Source organism: Odocoileus virginianus, chromosome 9 (assembly GCF_023699985.2).
Source record: "Odocoileus virginianus isolate 20LAN1187 ecotype Illinois chromosome 9, Ovbor_1.2, whole genome shotgun sequence".
Lineage (NCBI taxonomy): Eukaryota > Metazoa > Chordata > Mammalia > Artiodactyla > Cervidae > Odocoileus > Odocoileus virginianus.
Window position 1 is genome coordinate 9,173,418 of NC_069682.1, and position 22,652 is coordinate 9,196,069.

The 22,652-nt window shown below is 44.4% G+C and overlaps 1 protein-coding gene across 7 annotated transcripts in view; it reads right to left on the reverse strand.

Moving 5' to 3' along the window:
- The window catches only part of KIF16B (kinesin family member 16B), a 279,933-nt gene that overhangs the window by 225,029 nt on the left and 32,252 nt on the right, over positions 1-22,652 (reverse strand). For all 7 annotated transcript variants that reach the window (XM_070471918.1, XM_070471919.1, XM_070471915.1 and 4 more), the window contains exons 2-6: positions 18,094-18,163; positions 13,485-13,598; positions 5,405-5,521; positions 3,164-3,261; positions 2,335-2,444 (exon numbers count right to left, since the gene is read on the reverse strand). In XM_070471918.1, coding sequence (XP_070328019.1) covers positions 2,335-2,444; positions 3,164-3,261; positions 5,405-5,521; positions 13,485-13,598; positions 18,094-18,163 — 509 coding nt within the window. The remainder of the gene's footprint in view (positions 1-2,334; positions 2,445-3,163; positions 3,262-5,404; positions 5,522-13,484; positions 13,599-18,093; positions 18,164-22,652) is intronic.

The window sequence follows — 22,652 nt, forward strand, 5'->3', positions numbered from 1 at the left end:
AGATGTGAGATACATACATATATATACACGTGTGTGTATACACATCATTAAAAAAGAATCAATTAATACCATTTGTAGCAACATAGATCCAACTAGAGATTATCATGCTAAGTGAATTAGGTCAGAAAGAAAAAGACAAATTCCATATGATACCACTTCTATGTGGACTCTAAAATATGGCACAAATGAACCTATCTATTAAACAGTAACAGAATCACAGACATGGACCAAGGGTGAGGGGGTTGTGGGAGGAATGGAGTTGGAGGCGGAGGTCAGCAGAAGTAAGCTATTATATACAGAAGGGATAAACAACAAGGTCCTACTGTATAGCACAGAGGACTATATTCAATATCCTATGATTAACCATGATGGAGGAGAGTCTTTTTAAAATGTGTGTGTGTGTATATATACACATATACACACACACACATATATATGTGTAACTGAATCACTTTGCTGTATAGCAGAAATTAATACATTTAAATCAACTTTTTAAAATACTGATTAGAAATCATCAATATTTCTGTGGACAACCTAGTCACATCCTTTGTTCATTTTTCTCCTTGGTAGTAGAGCTGTCTGTAATTTACAGGAGCTCCTTATACATTAGGAAAACAAGTCCTTTGTCTGAAACTTGAAAAGATCCTCTCCACCTTGTAAGTTGTTTTTTCACTTTGCCTATGGTATTTCTACCAAGTATAAAGTTCATTTTTTGTTTTGTTTCAGCATTTCAAATTTAACACTTTTATTTCATGGCTTCTGGATTTTAAGTAAACAATTTTAAAAGCCCTCCCTTCTCCAAATTTCCAGAAAAAAGTAATCCAGGGTTTCTTGCAGTCATTATGTCACTTTTTACATTTAAATCTTTGATCCATTTGCCATTTACTCTAGTATAAAAACTGAGCTCTGGTACCATTTTTTTTCCTCCCAGACAATTTAATAACCCATATTCTCCAGTGTTTGAACAGCAGATTTATTAGAAACTAAATCCCCATTAAGTATTGACAGTAGATTCTGATTTTTACCCTGCTTGATTAACCTGTCTCTCCACAAATCCAGCTCTGTAGTATGTCTTAACATTTGATAAGGCAGTTAAAGGGAAAAGGCAGTTAGGCTAAAAACTATTAACGATAGTATTTATCACACACTCCACGGAACAAATACACAGTTACTCACCTTGCTGTGGGCATGAAACACAAAAGTTCGATCAAAAATTTACTACAATGCAGATGGGGTCCTGTTAGCACACCTGGCTTTCCAGGTGAAAAAGACAACAGAAGCAGAAACATCTCTGAATCCATGGCCAGTTCTGAGCCTTGCCTCCAGTGAAACAGGCAGGAAGGACACCACCAGGACAGGAGAGGCTGTCTGTGTGCGATTCCTAGTCCCCGGCCTCCCCTCAGCTGCCGCACACAGAGTGTGCAGAGTTGGCTGTTCTAGGGGCAGCCGTCCGGCCGGCCTGCTGTTAGAACAGTTCGCAGGAGCCAGTCCTTTACCCATCGCTCCTGGGGACAGTCCTCCCAGGCGACAGTGACCCGGCGAACGTGTCACAGTGCAAAGGCCGAGAACACAGCACGGGAACCTCAAACACTCTTCCCAAAGGTGAGGGCTCTCAGAATCACCCTACAGTCGTGTTACCGTTAAGATGAGTACAAACGCACCCCTGAAATGCAACGCCATTTAAAGAAGCTATAGAGTTGCCTGAGAACTTTGGAAAATAAGTTTCTGGAGTTCTTAAAGGTAGACACTATCTATTGGCAAGCCCCTCAAAATCAGCTAATGGCCAGTAAAGTAGAAGCACATTAAATGAACAGAGCACAGTGGCGTGCTAACTTGCTTCAGTCGTGTCAGACTGTATAAACCATACAGTCAAGACTCTATAGACCGTACAGTCAGACTCTATAGACCATACAGTCGGACTCTATAGACCGTACAGTCAGACTCTATAGACCGTACAATCTGACTCTACACCCTATAGAGTGTAGAGTGTATAAGACTCTATAGACTATAGCCTACCAGGCTGCTCTGTCCATGGGATTCTCCAAGCAAAAATACTGGAGTGGGTTGCCGTGCCCTCCTCCAAGGAATCTTCCCAACCCAGGGATCAAACCCTGCGTCTCTTACATCTCCTGCACTGGTAGGTGCTTTCTTTACCATTAGCACCACCTGGGAAGCCCCAGTGTTCAGTGGCAGCACGTGTAATTTTCACTATAATTAAACTCCAAAATTAGATTTTTTAAATGTCACCATTATCCTTCTTTTTTTTTTCTCTTAAACTATTATCCTTAAAAAAATTCCCAAGAAGAAGAGAGCTATGAAAACATCCGCTCTTACCTTCCACATAAGGCCCCTCTTTTGGATGCTCACGGACTCTTAGATTGAAGGTTTTGGATGACTTCCGTCTAAGTAGATCTCTCACACGTTCATTATAAATTTCTAAGTAGCTAAAAATGTCAAACAGAGTTGAATTCAGTAAAATTACTTAAGGCACTAATAACAACAACAGCAGCAGCATACATTTACGGGAAGTAACTATGTATCAGGTACAGCACTTTACGGGGATTATTTCCTTTAACCCCTACAATAGCTCAAAGGAAGGTACTATCATCCTCGTCTTACAGACTAGACAGTAGAGACTTGGGGTGATTTAAACAGCCTGTCCAAGACCTCACAGCCTCCAAGAGCTCAGGCAGCCAGGAGAATACCCTGATTGCCATATCTGCCCCCAAACCACTGACCAAACTGCCTCTCCACACAGATTTAAGTTCAAGGAGAGGGGGGAGAAAACACCTCAACCGCCCAGATTTATTTAAAGATCAGAATGACAGTGATCCAACCAACATAAAGAACAACACAAACCTTATTCAAATAAAAGAATAAGGCAAGTGGGCACACGCTGAAAGGTCAAAAGCTCGCTGCATCTGAGATGAGCATCACACATTAGTTTCAGACCAGGCTGGGTTACCTCCACTAACCTCTGAAGCCCTCATCCAAATGGTACCCAAGGAGGTCACTGAACACACTTGTGCTTCGAGCTTGACTTCCACCCAGCAGAGCACAGGAGAGGGAAAGGCAGACTATCTTCTCAGGGATCCAAAGGCCTTCTCCATTCCTCACGCTTTGAATCCAGCTCACACACACACACTCAAGCCACAAACCCTACCTGACTTCAGTTCGAAAAGACGCCTCATCCCATCTGGTGGTTTCGTTTATCTGACTGAAGAGCCCTTCACAGATCCGGGGTATTAAGCCAGAATCACCCTGCAGTGGGAAAGAGGGGTGCCTCAGCTGTAACTTGAAATAAAAGCACCTGATGATTGCATCTGCAATGGGCTGGGGTGGACTTTAGACTCCAGGAGCCTACAGGCCCACCCCAGGGACCTGGGCACACCACTCACCCCTTCCAGGGCTGCTTCCTATCCTCTGAAATAAGAGGATTGAGCTTTGTAATTCCTACAGGCTGGGACCATAGTAATAGACAGTAGTCAGCTGTCAATCAGCCAAATTGTGGCTTGCAAATATAAGATGTATTCTCTAGCTTTTAAACCAGAGAGTCTACTGCTATAAAACAAATGTTAAAAAATTTGATCTGGTCAAAGGACAAAAAAAGCTGAAATACACGCTGGGCAGAAACCTTAGGAAGTCTTCAAAGAAGCTCTGTCTTACAAAGGAGGTGATGACCACATTGAAACATACAGACTGTGATGCACTAATTCCTACCCTGGCCTCCCCTCAACAGAAAGGTTTTAATACATCACATTACTTATGTGATGTGGGTATAATTATAGTATTCATGTTTTGGTTGGCACTGACAAGCTGACGAGCTTCAGAACGTACCAAAGACAAGGAAAAATGCTCCTGTTAGGAGGCCAAACTCTTGAGATTTCAATGTTTTCTTCTGAAATATCTCTCTATTTGCACCTAATCTCCCATTCTCCTCACCCCCCCCCAAAAAAAGAGAGATATATAAATATATATATATATATATATATATATATACACACACATTTATATATATATCATCACAAGGTTTAGGAGAACTTTTTTTTCCTTTATACCATTAAATCAGTGCAAATTTTTGTCAAAGAAAAATTGGCCCTTTCACCACTTTTTGTTCTTTAAAAAAATCAAATAAAAAAGAAATACCCAAATGGTACTCAATTGTAAGGTCAGAAAAAAACAGCCGTAACTTGTGAGTGCTTTGTAAATGCTGAACTTACATAAACTAGCTAAGAGAAAACCAACAAGCAAAAAAAAAAAATTTTTTTCTTTCCTATTTTTTGGCCACACACCGCATGTGGTATCTCAGTTCCCTGACCAGGTATCACACCCATGCCCACTGCAATGGAAGCTCAGAGTCTTGACCACTGGGGAAGTCCCATAAATTTCATTTTTAGAGAAGGCTTTTTTCCCAGAGCACAGCAGGAAAGAAGGAAGGGTGGAGTAATGGTGAAAGGAAATATGAAACTGTTGAAATCGTCTGTTCTTATTTTTCCCTACTTCTCAGGACTGAGGACTCGCAGCACTGCATTCACTTCTCCTACTGCAAAGACGACGCCTGGGTTTAAGGAGCCAGGACACATGGGCTGAAAGGCTTTCATCCAGAAAGACCTATCCTCCTTTACTGCATTACTTCTCCCATGCATCACCAAACCTGCAGCATCTGGGCCACCTCTGAGCCTGCCGGCAGGAAGCCCAGCCAAGCTCTGCTAGGTGCTCGACTCTCAGAGTCAGTGAACAGTTTTCCAAACCGTGACATGAGAAAAGTAAAACACAGGTCTGGAGAAAACACAGAATGGGATAAGATTCTGCAGTCACTCCCAGCTTCTCCTCTGCCATCTATTTTGGGGCACGTATAATTTTAATGTCCTTAATTTATATGGCATGACTACTAAACTCTACACACTATGTTTATAACTGTGTAGATGCTATATAACCTGTGTAATTCTAACACTTTTCATGTATTCACTGGATTTATGCAGTGCCTTTCCACCAAGGAGATTCTTTTTTTTCTACATTTTTCTTGGGGAAAAATGTTTTGAATAATTTTAAAAAGAACAGAGTTCAGTAATTTTATTCAAACTGTTGGGTTGGCAGAAAAGAAGAATAAATTACTTGCGGGCCCAGCACTTTTTTTTTTGATAAGATTATAAAGCCTTTAAAAAAGGAAAATGAACTGAGACTCCCATCCATTATTCATGCTTATAAACTTAAAACTATTTCTAATTTTAAAATCTCTCAAAGGAAATTTCATCCCACTTATTACTGAGCTTTATCTTACTACTAAAGAATGATGAAAACACGAAAAGCACGTTTAGTACCAACCACGTAGACAAAAGGGACACTCTCATGAGTCCAAAGAGAATATGAGAAATTTGCTTCCCACACAGTGTAAGCAACGTACAGAGTCTCCCATCATAGTGTATGACTTTCCTGATCCGGTCTGCCCGTATGCAAAGACACAAGCATTATAACCTTCAAACGCAGACTTCACGACATCTGTGCCAAGGGTTTTGAAAACCTGGAAGCAAAAAAAAGAAAAAAACCAAAAGATATAACTACCATGGATTTTAATAGAAGCCCCTTCAGTGCTGACAGTATTCTTGAATACCACTTTCATAGGATTATACCATGTAAAGAAATCACTGAAGAGCTGTTAACAACAGAATACATGTAGTCCAGTTTTTAATCAAAAAGAAACTTAACAAAGCAAAAAGCAATCTCATCCTTTTTCCCACTTAACAAAAGATTCCTAAAGTATAAAAAGGCAAACAAGGCGAAGTGACAATCATGTACAGAAGCAGAGATGATTTTAAAGCATGATGACTTACCATCTCAGAATTAAATAAACTTATAAAGTGATTCATTCTATACCAGGGCTTCCAGAAACTAAATATTCAAAACCTGAAAATCACAGCAGCCAGAAGTTGTGGCCCAAACCATGCGAAATCAATGCCATTGTTTTAAAGATATGGCTGTTCATCAGAGTCAGTGTCCGGAGGCTCTCACGAGCCGAGTGACGGGTGGGTGTGGGTGAGGCTGGGGTGATGGGCTCCCTCGAGTCAGAGTCCAGACGATTCTCCCTCTTTGGCTATTTTCCCAGGAAGATGGGCTCTGTGGGGCCTGGGACAGTGCCCACAGTCCTGAGTCCATGTCCACTGCACCCCACAACTGCAGTGGGACGCTCTGGGGAATGGAAGGGAGTGAAGGGCAAATGCTTGACCTACATGATCAATGGGAGTGAAGCAAACCGAGATGCCTCATCGCCCTCCTTATCCCAGCGAGGGAGGGGACCAGTCAAAGCTTTCTAACCCCCACCTGGCCTCTCGGACCAGAACACCACGGGCACGAAGAACACCTCCCTCCTTGAAAAACAAGTCACATCAGCAGCTGGAGAGACAGCAGAGATGGGGGTGCGATCAGCTTCTCAGTCAGGGCAGGAAGACATGTGGGATGCACGCAGGCCGGGGCAGGATCCGCATCAGCCCCGCGGGAGCGCGGAGTCTCCGTAAGCGACCCGGCACCAGCCGACTCCAGAAACACCGCCTCCCCGTGGGGACCTGCGCCCTGCGGGCAGACCCCGCCCCGGACAGCCTGATGACTACTGGGCAGACCCCGCCCCCGGACGGCCTGATGACCACCCGCCGGGCAGACCCCGCCCCCGACGGCCTGATGACCACCGGGCAGACCCCGCCCCCGGACGGCCTGATGACCACCCGGCCGGGCAGACCCCGCCCCCGGACGGCCTGATGACCACCCGGCCGGGCAGACCCCGCCCCCGGACGGCCTGATGACCACCCGCCGGGCAGACCCCGCCCCGGACGGCCTGATGACCACTGGGCAGACCCCGCCCCGGACGACCTGATGACCACCCGCCGGGCAGACCCCGCCCCCGATGGCCTGATGACCACCGGGCAGACCCCGCCCCGGACAGCCTGATGACCACCAGCCGGACAGACCCTGCCCCCGACGGCCTGTTGACCACTGGGCAGACCCCGCCCCGCCCCGGACGACCTGATGACCACCCGCCGGGCAGACCCCGCCCCGGACGGCCTGATGACCACTGGGCAGACCCCGCCCCCAACGGCCTGATGACCACCGGCTGGGCAGACCCCGCCCCCGGACGACCTGATGACCACCAGCACCTCTCTCCCCTCCCCACTTAAGCATCCCACTACCAACACGGAGCTGTCAGCCAGGATGCCTCCACCCCCTCATCCCGCCCTCCAGTTCAGGCTTCCTCTCCTCAGTCAGAGGTGTAGAGCCTGTCCCTTCGACCAAGCCATCTCCACGGAGGACCTCTCATTACCCTCCTTCACTCTGACTTGAGTTTCATCCACTTCTGCTTCAGGAGCTGGCATTGTCTGATCTTTTTCTCACAGTCGGATGGTTAAGTCAACCTTCAACTGTGCTCGTGACCCACCCTTGGGGCAAGCAGTGTGGCCAGGTCCGCTGTTGGGGGACAGGCGAGGTGGCAGGCCACAGCGGCCGCAGGGCTGAGACCTACAGCCCCCTCCCCAGCCCTGGCCTGCACGCTGGCTGGCGCTCAGCATCGGCCTGGAGGCCCCAAGCCCACACGGAAGGCCTTCCCTCACCCCCTCCACACACACATCCACACACACCTCCTTGAAGCAGCAGAACCAGGAATCCCACAGGGACCTTGGGCTCCCGACAAACCATCTGAGAAGTTGGTTTTCGCAACCAAAACAGAATAGGAAGAAAACTGTAAATATTTATTTAATTCTTCTTGATTAGACAAAAAAAGAAATGACAGATTATCATTTTTAACACTTCACAGGGTGCCAGTAGAGAGGAAGAACAGCCTTCCAAAAGCTTCCCAAAGAATAAAGGAACAATCTCTCATACTTTTGTCTGGGGCTAAACAAAGTCACAGAAAATACCATATTTAAACCAAACCCCAGGGACTTCCCTGGTGGTCCAGTGGTTAAGATTCCATGCTTCCACTGAAGGGGGCCAGGGTTCGATTCCTGGGCAGGGAATTCAGGTCCCACATGCCACAGGGTGTGGCCAAAATAATAACAATAATGAAAAACAAACCCCAAAGTTTTCAGGATGGAACTCTTCCCTTGGGTTAAAATCCACCCCCGCCACTTTACTCCTCGTTTATTCTCTAGAAAGCTACTCAGCTGGTGTTCCACCTGACTCAGGGGGCCTGGGGTAGGGCAGGGCTGGTGGATAGGACCCTGCAACTGGCACAGAAGAACGCAGGCCCCTGGGGGCTGAGATGCAGGCCTGGCTCCATCTCAGCTCCAAGTCGGCTGGGGACCCGGAGAATCAGCGGGACGGTGCCCACACCTTGGGGCCCCCAGCAGGGAAACAGGCTCTGCATGGCAGCTCCCACCAAGGACTTGTCGGCCACAGTCCACCAACTGAGGTGGGGACGGAGGGGCCGCTGGATGGGCTGATGGGCTGCCCTCCCGGCCAGGGACCCGGAGACCCACCAGCTTGTCTGAGAGGCTGTAAAGCTGATTCCAGAGCAGAGGGAGACGCTGCAGGGCCTCGCTGGAGAGCAACTGCCCACTGGCGGGCACCGTGCGAACAAAAGACTCTCCATCCAGCTGTCAAGGGGGAGATTTTAGGTCTCAAGTTTCTCTGGGGTCGAATCAAGGAACGGGCAAGCGTAAGAGCAGAGCCTCCCTTTGGAGCTGGAAGGACCATTAAGAAAATGAGACCTTACTTAAATGGTCTTTAATCAAGATGAGTATGGACTTTAACTGCTCACTGATTTTTTTTTCCTAAATTTAAAATTAATTTGGAAGGAAGAAATATTAACCGTCATCTTACTTGGAATTTGTTTAACATTATGGGAAACCTGACTTGTACTACAGTAACAGGCATGATATACTGTCTCAAGGTGCCTTTACATTTTCATCATTTTTAAAGAGAAGAAAAAGACAAAGGGTGACCTCATGCTAAGCTGATGATCTTCCCCCTGTTTAGAGCAGGTGTGTGACCTGTCAGCTCAGCTCCTGGGCAGGATCGGCCAGCATGAAGATGTGACCCACACAACACCAGCTAATAAAATCAGAGGTGAGGGAGATTGCCTTTTGAACAGAGTAGAAAATGGGTGTTTTCCCCAAAATGCCAAACTTATAGAAAAAGAGATCAGATTTGTCATTACAGGTGGGAAGCAGGGAAGGGAGGAACTGGAAGAAGTTGGACAAGAGGTACAGCTCTGCAGTTATTAGAGAAATAAATACTAAGGATGCAATATAAAAGTGATGACTACAGTTAACACTGCCGCACAGTATACAGTAAAGTTGTTAAGAGAGTAGATCTTAAGAGTTGTCATCACAAGGAGAATTTTTTTCTTTTTCTTTTTCTTTTCCTTGTATCTATACGAGAAGATGGATGTCAGCTGAACCTACTGTGGTCATCATTTCACAAGATATATAAAGCAAACCACCATGCTGTATACCTTAAATTCACATGGTGATGTATGCCAATTACTTCTCAACAAAACTGGGGGAAAAAATGCAAAATATAGGTATTTTCCTGTATCTCTGCTGCTTCTAGTAACATGTGGTTCTACGAGAAAGCAGCGTTCACTCACATATCTCAAAGGTTTTATCAGTTTTCAAGTGAGTATAAATAACCTGAGACTGTTCAGAGTCAAGGAACCCAAACGGCTGAAGCTCAGTCCAGAAGCTGGGAAGTGTGCTCCTGGAGCACACTATGGAGAAGACTCTCCATAGTCTCACGATTTTTAACTCTGGGAAGGTATTTTTGCCTCCTGTTATTGCTTCCCTGACCTTAACTCTCACTGAATCCAGGAACTGTCACCTGTTCCCATAAACGGACCACCAACCGCAGATGAGGCTTCCCGGTCAGCAAACGCGTGCTGGGCACCTCCCAGGGCCAGGGCCCGCTGCCCACGCCACCACTCCCACGCCTGGGCCTTCCCTCAGCACAGTCCCTGTCCCCAGCGGCCGCAAACCCAGGCTCAAGGCGGGGAAAGCCAGCCACTAGCCGCTAAGTCAGGAGGGAAGCCTTCGTGGTACTTCCTTCATCCTCTGGTGAAGACTCTCTAAGGAGCGGGGGAGGAACCAGCTTTCCCCTTAAACTCTCTCACACCGGTCTCCTCACCCCCATCCCTACACGGAAGCCCAAGTCCAGATTCCACTAGCCATAACATTCCGTTCTTCGCCAGACTCCTCGCTACCAACGTTGGTAAGTCCACTCATCTCAGGGCCAAAGTTACCTTCATTCCCTCGCTGCCCATTTCCTCACTCAACTGGGCGGCCCTGCCCACCTGTCACTGAGGACACACCCACGCCTTCTCTCACACCACAGGGCCTTCCGGTGGCATCGCCACTGCCCTCAACAGCAGCCCTAGGATTTCAACTCCGCGGATTAGATCTGCAGACCTCCTCTAGTCCACTGAGTTACTTACCCTGAGTCTCTCTGACAAAGAAAAATGGAGGCACCGCTGACCTCGTTTGGTTCCTGAGGGGCTTAAACGAGGCAGCGGCCACGAGCACCCTGCAGCGTTTCCGAGTCCGGGGCAAATTCCAGCAACACCAGTCGCCCCTTCCTCTCCCTGCCCCTGCCTCGTGCCAGGCACCTCCCCTCCCCTCACAGCCCCGTTCCTTCTGCCGTCGTCCTGTCGGTGCTTCCCTGATGGTGAATCGACATCTTCCAGGCACAACCCCTCCAGGCTCTTCCTTGGAACAACTTCTCCAAGTTCACAGCCCATCTTCACTCTAACCCAACACTTACGTTGCCACAGAAAGCCGTCTCCACAAAACATTTCTAAACCAACTACGTTTCTCAGATGTTAAGGAGTATGCAAGTCATCTGGGGCTCTTCTAAAAATTCAGTTTGGTTCAGCAGGAATAGTCCCTGAAATTCTGCATTTCTAACACTTCCCCAAGCAATGCTGAGATTCCAGCATGTCCACCAGGGGACAAGAAACTCGACGATGATACCACTTCAAGATGCTACCATGTGGGTAGGACAGCCAGGTTGGGAATTCTATTAGGTTGGCTGGAATACATTCTTAAATAAATGTGGTTATGTTATATATCATTTTAATGCGCATTTCTCGCTTTATGTTTTTGCTTATGATTTATTACTTGCTGTGTATTTTATATTTATTTTAAACTATGGAAATGATGATAGACAAAAAGCAAATTCGAGTGATTTCCTTACTCAAGTTCAAAATGCGTCAAAAGGACCAGAGGACAACTCACAACATGAATAACACAGTTGGCCCAGGAACTGCTAACGGACGTACAATGCAGTGGCATTTCAAGAAGTTTTGCAAAGGAGTGCCTTGAAGATGAGAAGTGCAGTGTCCAGCCATTGGAAGTTGACAATGACAGTGACAATTGAGAGTCATCATCAAAGCTGATCCTCTTACAACTACACGAGAAGTTGCCAAAGAACTCAACGTCAACCATCCCAGTCATTGAGCATTTGAGGCAACTTAGGTGAAAAAGCTCAGTAAGTGGGTGCCTCATGAGCTGACCAAAAATCTAAAAAAAAAAGTTGTTCTGAAGTATCGTCTTCTCTTATTCTATGCAACAACGAGCTATTTCTCAATCAGATTGGGATGTGTAACGAAAAGTGGATTTTATACAACAACCAGCTCAGTGGTTGGACCATGAAGCTCCAAAGTACTTCCCAAAGCCAAACTCGCACCAAAAAAGGCCATGGTCACTGTTCAGTGGTCTGCTGCCAATCTGATCCACTACAGCTTTCTGAATCCCAGCAAAACCATGACATCTGAGAAGTATGCTCAGCAAATAGATGACATGCACTGAAAACTGCAACGCCTGCATTCGACATTGGTGAACAGAACAATCCCAATTATTTTCCATGACAACGCCTGAGCACATGTCACATAACCAAACTTCAAAAGTTAAACAATTATGCTACAAAGCTTTGCCTCATCCGCCACATTCACCTGACTTCTCACCAACTTTCTACCGCTTCTTTGAGCATCTCAACAACTTTTTTTGCAGGGAAAATGCTTCCACAACCAGCAGGAGGCAGAAAATGTTTTCCAAGAGTTTGTTGAATCCTGAGCCACAGATTTTTAAGCTACAGGAATAAATAAACTTATTTCTTGTTGGAAAAAAATGTGTTGATTGTAATGGTTCTTATTTTGATTAATAAAGATGTGTTTGAGCCTCGTTATAATGATTTAAAATTCACGGTCCAAAACAGCAATAACGTTTGCACCAACTTTAATACCCTCAGTTTAACACCTCAAGACCTGAAGCTACATCTCAAAAACAGCTGTTAACAAGCCAGGAAGAAGCCCAGAGATGCAACCGGTTTCTCCCACAACACTGTGCTTCCCTAGGACCCCACGTTGCTCTGAGACCCTGCTTGTCCCACCCAAGGAAATACACGAGTCCTTCACGTGACACATCATCACATGATGGTCCCTGGAGACCCTTCGGGTCTGTTCTTATCTGCCAATGTCAGGTCTACATTTCAGATCACAAAAGTCCACAGCACAGGTTTCCTGGACAAACCCCACCTTCATTCTATGTTCCACAAAGATTCTGGGCAAAATGATCTTTCTTTCTAGAATCCTTCTTTCTGGAACCTACAATGGCGCACTCAAGAAGGGGAAATGTGACTTGAGTTTGAAGTCTACATCCTACAGCTCTGCATCTGGGTAGGACTCAAGGTCAAATGAGCAATCTGCCAGGCTTAGCAGTACACACAAGCAGACCTCAAAGACACTGCAATCCAGTTCAGATCACCGCAACAAACCCACAACTGCAGTAAAGCTAGGCTCACAAATGTTTTGGTTCCCTGTGCAAATAGAAGTTATGTTTATATTATATTGTAGTCTATTAAGTGTGTGGTAGCATTATATCTAAAAAGAATAATACACATACTTTAATTAAAAAATGTTTTCTTACTAAAAAATACTAACCATCATCTGAGCCTTTAACAAGTCATTATCTTGTTGCAAGAGTAACATGACAATCACTGGTCAAATATGATAATAACGGAAGAAGTCTGAAATATCACGAGGATTACCAAAATGGAACACAGAGACACCAAGCGAACAAATGCTGCTGGAAAAACGACACGAACTCACTTACACAAGTTGGCCACAACCTTCGATTTACAAAACAGAGTATCTACAAAGTGTAATAAACCAAAGCACAGTAAAATAAAGATGTCTATAAACGTCCCCCTCAAAATGCTCTATTTGCAGAGCTCCTTTGAAACTGTAGTCACAGCCAAGTTTTGAAACAAAAACTATGATCATGCTCAGAAGTAGGAAAAACACTCCACCTTTGGGGGATGGAATTTATCTCAGGCCTAAGAGAAATGGTGCTACGTAACAACCAAAAAGCTAAGTTAGCAAAGACTAATTTTATATAAATCATATCCAGAAAAAAAACATTAGCAAGGCTTTTTAAAGAGTTTTAGGGTAGGCATGTTTTTCTCAACATGAAAATAAACCAAAAGAGAGATTTTTGAAAACATCATACCATTTCTTGAGAAACATAATCGGGACTTTCTGTATCAGCAGAATAAAAAGAAAAGTCGTAGGTGAAGGTCTTGGTCCGTTCTCTTCCCGAGTCCCCAGTCCCACCTTCTGGTATCTAGAGAGAGAAGATTGTGATAACAGCAATAACAATGCAACAGAAAAACCATAATAATGTAAAGAATACTGTTAGTTGACAAGTAATCCACCCAATTCAAGGGAAAAAAAAATTTGTAAAAAGTTCACAACAATCACCATTATGCATTATTTATACCCTGACTCAAATCCATTTAATTCATCCTGACCATTTTCTCAAGGAAGGAAGGAAGGAAGAAGAAAGCAAACATAAACTCCTCCCAGCCTCCTATTCAGGCTCTCTACAATATGACCCAAGGCTACCTTTTCTGGACTTTTTATGATGATTACCTTATATGAACCTGACACTCCGGCCAAAGCTAGAGTCTGTACAACTCCGGGGGTGCTGTTCACACAGATGACACTGTGAGAACAGATGTGTGATCTACTAGCCCCACTAAAAACTCCAAGTCAGACGATGCCTCTTCCATAAGGCTCCCCTTGGCACTCCAGAAGTAATTTCTCCCACCTCTGAGAGATGAGCCTCTCCCAAGACACATCACATTATGAGTCTATTGCATAAGTTTGCATACATCTCATCTACCTTGCTATATACCAAAACTGAACAAAAAAATCATGTCGTACATCTTCATATGCCACCAATGCCTCACACAGCTCCCTGGATATGTGCTAAATAAATTTAATCAGTATCATATTTGCCAACATAATTCAGATACTACACTATGTCTCCTTTTCATCATAGGGGACTGGAATGCAAAAGTAGGAGTCAAGAGACATCTGGAGCAACAGGCAAGTTGGGCCTTGGAGTGAAAAAAAAAAAAAAAGGAAGCAGGGGAAAGGCAAACAGAGCTTTACCAAGAGACTGCATGGATCACAGCAACACCCTCTTCCAGCACAAGAGAAGAATCTACAAGTGGATATCGCCAGATACTCAATACCGAAATCAGACTGATTATATTCTCTGCAGCCTAAGATGGAGAAGCTCCATACAGTCAGCAAAAACAAGACCGGGAGCTGACTGCTCCTCAGATCATGAACTCCTTATTGCAAAATTTAGACTTAAACTGAAGCAAGTAGGGAAAACCATTAAGCCATTCAGATATGACCTAAATAAAACCTTTTATGATTATACAGTAGAAGTGACAAATAGATTCAAGGGATTAGATCTGATAGACAGAGCGCCTGAAGAACCATATAGAGGTTCATAACACTGTACAGGAGGTGGTGATCAAAACCATCCCCAAGAAAAAGGAATGCAAAAGGGCAACATGTCTGTCTGAGGAGGCCTTACAAATAGCTGAGAAGAGAACCAAAAGGCAAAGGAGAAAAGGAAAGATACACCCATCTGAATGCAGTCCCAAAGGAGGTAAGAAGAGATAAGAAAGCCTTCCTAAGTGAACAATGCAAAGAAATACAGGAAAACAATAGAATGGGAAATGCTAGAGATCTCTTCAAAAAAATTAGAGATACCAAGGGAACACTTCATGCAAAAATGAGAACAATAAAGGACAGAAATGGTACGGACCTAACAGAAAGAAAATATTAAGAAGAGGTGGCAAGAATACACATGATTTTTCTATCATACAAAAAATGTCTTAATGACCTAAATAACCATGACAGTGTGGTCACTCACCTCAAGTCAGTCATCCTGGAATGTGAAGTCAAGTGGGCCTTAAGAAGCATTACTTCGAACAAAGCTAGTGGAGGTGATGAAATTCTGGCTGAGTTATTTTAAATCCTAAAAGATGATGCTGTTGAAGTGCTGCACTCAATATGCTAGCAAATTTGGAAAACTCAGCAGTGGCCACAGGACTGGAAAAGGTCAGTTTTCACTCCAATCCCAAAGAAAGACAAAGCCAAAGAATGATCAAACTACTGCACAATTGAAGTCATTTCACATGCTAGCAAGGCAATGTTCAAAATCCTTCAAGCTAGGGTTCAGCAGTACCTGAACCGAGAACTTCCAGATGTACAAGCTAGGTTTAGAAAGGCAAAGGAACCAGAGTTCAAACTGCCAGCATCTGTTGGATCACAGACAAAGCAAGGGAATTCCAGAAAAACACCTACTTTTGCTTCATTGACTACACTAAAGCCTTTGACTGTCTGGATTATTAACAAATTGGATAATTCTTGGACCACCTTACTTGTCTCCTGAGAAACCGGTATGCAGGTCAAAAAGAAACAATTAGAACCTTAAATGGAACAACGAACTGGTTCAAAATTGGGGAAGGAGTACGTCAAGGCTGTATGCTGTCATCCTACTTATTTAACTTATATGCAGAGTACATCATGTGAAATGCCAGGCAGGATGAAGCACAAGCTGGAATCAAGATTACAGGGAGAAATATCAATAACCTCAGATATGCAGATGACACCACCCAAATGGCAGAAACAGAAGAGAAACTAAAGAGCTTCTTAATGAAGGTGAAAGAGGAGTGAAAAAGCAGGTTTAAAACTCAACAGTCAAAAAAACGAAGATCATAGCATCCGGTCCCAACATTTCATGACAAATAGATGGGGAGGAAATGTAAACAGAGACAGAATTTGTTTTCTTGGACTGCAAAATCACTGCAGATAGTGACTGCAGCCATGAAATCAAAAGATGCTTGCTCCTTGAAAGAAAAGCTATGACAAACCTAGACAGTGTATTAAAAAGCAGAGACATCACTTTGCTGGAAAAGGTCTATCTAGTCAAAGCTATGGTTCTTCCAGTAGTCATGTACAGATGGGAAGGCTGGACCATAAAGAAGGTTGAACACCAAGGAATTGATTATTTCTGAACTGTGGTGCTAGAGAAGACTCTTGAGAGTCCCTTGCACAGCAAGGAGATTAAATCAGTCAATCCTAAAGGAAATCAGTTCTGAGTATCCATCCATTGGAAGGACTGATGCTGAAGCTTCAATACTCTGGCCACCTGATGCAAAGAGCCAACTCACTGGAAAAGACACTGATTGAGGGAAAGGTTGAGGGCAGGAGAAGGGGAAGACAAAGGATAGGATGGTTGGATGGTATCACTGACTCAACAGATATGAATGTGAACAAACTCCAGGAGATGGTGAAGGACAGGGAATCCTGGCATGCTGCAGTCCATGGGATCACAGAGTTGGACACGACTAAGCGACTAAACAACATTATATGTACTATAAGCTGTAAAAAAGAAAAAAATTTAAGGTTCTTATTATTAAAATGTTTAAAACTCCAGGCACCTATTGCGGTTGTATCAAACAAGGCAATGAAGAAAGGATATTCATCCAATGCTCGGGTCTCCCCACTGGTTCCAATAAATACAGTATTAGAATGATTGGACTTTGCAGCCCTGTGAACACATAAAGACACAGGAAGCAAAGCAAAGCGAAGGTAACTAACAGCAGAGAAAGAGTGAGCGAAGCGAGAAGACGTGGGTAATCAGAGGAGGGGAAGCCAGGTGCAGCTGGGCAGAGCCAGGAGGAACAAGACGTGCAGGTCAGCAAGCAAGAAAGACATTCCACTGCAGAGGCCGCAGGCGAGAGGCAGGCACTGGCGCCTCAGAGGAGGCCTCTGGAATCCCCCAGGGCACAGGACCTGCTTCCATCACTGGGGATCAGGTTACAGGACTTTGAAACTGGATTACAAAGGGTCCAGTCCCCTGAGCCATGAATTAACAGAAATCCAACCAGAGAGTGATCTGTACTTGGCCACAGGGCAGCAGGCCTCTGAAACCCAAACCTGTGAGCTAATGACAAACCTCGGAGGAGGAGGGGTTGGGTCCTTAGGGGCGAGATTCCTTTATTACTGATTTTACACACTTCTTTTCCCCAGAAGTGGAAAGCATCCAGGATATTTTAAATACAAAAGAACTTGCCATCTTAGAAAATTCTGGGATTTTTTTCACTTTTTTTTTCCAGAAAAAAATTTCAGTTTTTTACATTTTTTTCATCTCCTGAGTTTTGAATAGTAATACCAGCTCCTCCTGCAAGGTTTATGAAGTTACTTTCAGTAGAAATGAAAACAGGGACTTCCCTGGTGGTCCGGGGGCTAAGATTCCACACTCCCCATGCAGGGGGCCTGGGTCCCACCCCTGGTCAGTTAACTACATCCCACACTGTACAATGAAGATCAAAGACCCCGTGTGCCACACCTGGGACCTGGCAGAGATGAATAAATAAATAAAAATAAATACTTTTTTAAAAATGAAAACAAATCTGGGGTCGAAGCTTATAATAATCCACAATGAGCTAATTTCCAGGCTAAAAATCCACAACAGGATAGTGGATAAAAATGCCTGGTCTCACCTCCCCCAGCTGCGGCCTGGCTCTGCAGCTAAGGTCAACAAGACGAGAGGCAGGACAGGTGACAGGTAATCACCTGGCACCCATTTGCTTCGGGCCGAGCCCAAGCCAAGTTCAAGCCGATGTCATTAACTGAACTGAGAGAAGAAAGCTGTGGAAACAGATGCGGTGTACTCACCCACAAACCATTTAACACTGAAACAAACCACGTAACTCACAGAACTGGAGCCAGGCTAGGTCACTACTTGCCTTTAAGTTTGTGATGGTCGTTTTGCTTTTCTCCATTTGAATAATGAATTTGGCTTCCAAGTCCTTTTCCCTGCAACACAAGTAATTCAGTATTGGTTAGGCAGGAGAGAAAAGGGTGTTTCTACAATTTTTGTTGTGTTTACTTTTTATGTATGGCGATCTGTTTTTATTCAGCACATGAGGCACAATCTGTAACTCCTCCCAAATCCTTAGGAATATAAACATGAGGACACACAACACAGAGGCCATTATCAAAAACTTAAGGCTGAAAATGCTGTATTACTCAAACCCTGGGAGAATTTCTACATGGGAACCAAAAGGAGTATAAATGCAAAGACAGAGAGCATGGATGGCGATCTAGGCAAGAGGGGCCCCGCCCAGCCGGGACAGAGGAAAGGCACCTACCCTCCACCCGGGACCAGGACTGGGAAGAAACAGCAGTGAGTGCTCCCAGCCAGGATGCTTCCAGAGGCAGCCAGGTCACCGCACTCCCCCACCTTCCCTCCACATCCATCCAGAAACTGTCATTCCCAGAAAACACTCGAACAGGAAGTTAGGAGAACTCCTAAAATAAACAAGCCGACACCCACACAAGGGAGTGGGGCGTCCCTGGTAAAGAAAAGAGGAAGGTCTCTAGGTACTGCTGTGGACAGAGGCCAGGGGACGCTGAGTGGGAAATTCAAGGTGGAGAAAAGCATACATAGGATGCTACCCACTTGTATTTAAAGATAAAAAGGATAACCTATTTACCTGTCAAAAGGGCACCTAGGGAGAAAGAAGAGACAGAGAACAAAGCTAGATTTCTACAAAAACATCTTTATCTGTAGACTGTGTTTAGAATGATGAAGATAATTTACACAAAAATAAAACAATTTTTATTAAATAACCTAAAACCCAAAAGTTTTATGACCAACCTAGACAGCATATTAAAAGGCAGACATTACTTTGCCAACAAAGGTCCGTCTAGTCAAGGCCATGGTTTTTCCAGTGGTCATGTGTGGATGTGAGAGCTGGACTATAAAGAAAGCTGAGCGCCAAAGAATTGATGCTTTTGAACTGTGGTGTTGGAGAAGACTCTTGAGAGTCCCTTGGACCACAAGGAGATCCAACCAGTCCATCCTAAAGGAGATCAGTCCTGGGTGTTCATTGGAAGGACTGATCGTGAAGCTGAAACTCCAGTACTTTGGCCACCTGATGTGAAGAGCTGCCTCATTGGAAAAGACCCTGATGCTAGGAAGGGTTGGGGGCAGGAGGAGAAGGGGACGACAGAGGATGAGATGCTTGGATGGCATCATCAACTCGATGGACATGGGTTTGGGTAAACTCCAGGAGTTGGTGATGGACAGGGAGGCCTAGTGTGCTGCAATACATGGGGTCGCAAAGAGTCGGACACGATCGAGCAACTGAACTGAACTGAAAACCCAAAAGTAAGTTGAATCTGTGCGCTGCACAGTGAGAAAGGATCTCATACTAGATTCCTTGGGCAGGAGGAATCTAGGCTAAGGAAAAACAGAACTATTAACACAAAGCAATCATCAAGTTTCTTTTAGGCATCATATTTTGGTGATAAAATAAGTGTATTTATCCAAGCATTTCTGCCTGCGTATTGAAGGATAATACATGAGTAATTATGTTGCTGCCCCTGATAACCAAGGTTTTTGGTTTGAAAGGAGATACAAACATCAGATTTGTTAAAAAGAAACTGTAAGACCAAAATGGAATCACTCAAGCTAAGCCCCACCAAGACCTAATACCTAACTTAAGGCAGCTTCAGCCTCTCCCAAGAGTAAGTCTTGAACCAGTCCATCTGGAAATTCCTGGTCTAAGGTAACCTGCCTGGTAAGAACCCCCGCAGTCCCCCAGGGAAGCTGACTTGGCCAGAAATAATCTACTTTTTTTTAACTTCCTTGTCACAGCGTCCTTCTGCCCATAAAAGCCTTCCATTTTGTACAGCTCCTGGCAGGGCCTTTCTACTTGCCAGGTGGGGATGCTGCCAGATTCATGAATCATTGAATAAAACCAATAAGATCTTCAAATTGACTCGGCTGGATTTTTTTCAACAGATTGATGACGCAAGGTAAAAACTCCTTAGTCCTAAATCTAAACGGGAAATCTAAGATGAACTTTACCTGAAATTGAAAAGAAGTACTTCCCAGCTTTGTCCTCGGAAAAGGCCTAGTCTTATGGCCAAAGTAGTATCTAAATACCATTTTCCACTAAAGTTCACCAGGGCTCACTGGAGAAGACTCAATTCAAATATACAGGCAGACCTCAGAGATACTGTGGGCTCCTTCCAGACCACGGCAGTAAAGTGAGTATCACAACACAGTGAGTCACATTAACTCTGCCGTTCCCGAGAGTGGATCAAAATTATGTTTAAAATGTGCAATAGCATTTTGTCTAAAAAAAACAAGGTACATACCTTAATTTAAAATTATTACTAAAAACTGCTAACCATTATCTGAGCCTTCGACAAATGGTCATCTCTTTGTTGGTGGAGGGTCTTGCCTCAGTGCTGATGGCTGCTGACTGAGGCAGCCACAGCAGTTTCTTAATATATGACAACAATGAAGTGCTCCTCACTGACTGACTCTTCCCTTCATGAACAATTTCTCCGTAGCATACAATGCTGTTTGACAGTATTTAAACCAAAGACTGATCTTCAGTCCTGGGTGTTCATTGGAAGGACTGATGCTGAAGCTGAAACTCCAATACTTTGGCCACCTTATGCGAAGAGTTGACTCATTGGAAAAGACCCTGATGCTGGGAGGGATTGGGGGCAGGAGGAGAAGGGGAAGACAGAGGATGAGATGGCTGGATGGCATCACCAACTCGATGGGCATGAGTCTGAGTGAACTCCGGAAGTTGGTGATGGACAGGGAGGCCTGGCGTGCTGCAATTCATGGGGTCGAAAAGAGTTGGACACGACTGAGCGACTGAATAGAACTGAAACCACAGACTCAAAATTGGAGCCAATCCTCTCAAACACTGCTTTATCAACCAAATTTATGTAATATTCTAAATCCTTTGTGGTCACTTCAACAATCTTCACAGCATCTTCACCAGGAGTAGATTCCATCTCAAGGACCACTTTCCTTGCTCATCCATAAGCAGCAACTCCTCATCCATCAAGGTCTTCAATGAGGTGTAGCAATTCAGTCACATCTTCAGGCTCCGCTTCCAAAGCAGTTCTCTTGCTATTTCTACCACCTCTGCAATTACTTCCTCCACCTAAGTCTTGAACTCCTCAAACTCATCCATGGGGGCTGGAATCAACTTCTTCCAAGTACCTGCTAATGCTGATATTCTGACTTCTTCCCATGGATCATGCATGTTCTTAATGGCATCTAGAACGTCGAATCCTTTCCAGAAGGTTTTCAATTTACTTCACTCAGATCCATTAAAGGAATCACTATCTATAGCAACTACAGCCTTATGAAATATATTTAAAGAATAAGACTTGAAAGTGGAAGTTACTCCTTGATCTGCAGAATGGATACTGTGTTAGCAGGCATGAAAACATTAATCTCCATCACATGGGTCACCAGGTGCATTGTCAATGAATAGTAACATTTTGAAAGGAATCTTTTTTTTTTTTTTAAGAAGGTCTCAACAGTGGGCTTAAAATATTTAGTAAACTATGTTGTAAAGAGATGTGCTATCATCCAGGTTTTGCTGTTCCATTTACAGAGCACAGGCAGACAGACTGAGCATAAATTCTTAAGGGTCTTAAAATTTGCTGGAATGGTCAATGCGTACTGGCTTTAAAGTTACCAACTGCATTACCCAGTGGCAGTCCTAAACGACATCTTCTTCCAACAGAGAGCTGCTGTGTCTACACTGACTATCTCTGTTCAGTGCAGCCACCTTCATTAACGATCTGAACTAGATCTTCTCCATCAGTTTGTACTCGGACGTCATGGAGACAGCTTCTTTCCTTAAACTTCATGATCCAACTTCTGCTGCCTTCAAACTTCTCTCCCGAAGCTTCCTCACCTCTCTTGCCCTTCACAGCATGGAAGAGAGTTAAGGCCTTGCACTAGATTAAGGGAATGTTGTAGCTAGTTAGATCTTCTATCCAGACCACTCAAACTTTCTCTACATCAACAATAAAGCTGTTTCACTTTCTTATTCATACATTCACTGGAGCAGCAATTTTAATTTTCTTCAAGAACTTTTCCTTTGCATTCACAGGTAGGCTAAATATTTGGCACAAGAGGCCTAGCTTTCAGCCTATCTCGACTTTTAACATGCCTTCCCCACTAAGCGTAATCACTCCGAGCTTCTGATTTGAGATGAGACATGCACCTCTTCCTTTCACTTGAACACTTAGAGGCCACAATAGGATTATTAAGTGGCCACTTTCAAAATTACTGTGTCTCGGGGAAGAAAGAGGCCCAGACATCATATCATTTCCCAACCTGGCTTGTTCAATAACAACGACCATAACCTGCAGGGAATGTAAAGATGGAAGCAGAACCTATAGACTAAAAAAGATTTTAGAGACTCATCCACTGACTGGATCTCAATTCCTACAGAAAAACATTTTTAGAAATTAT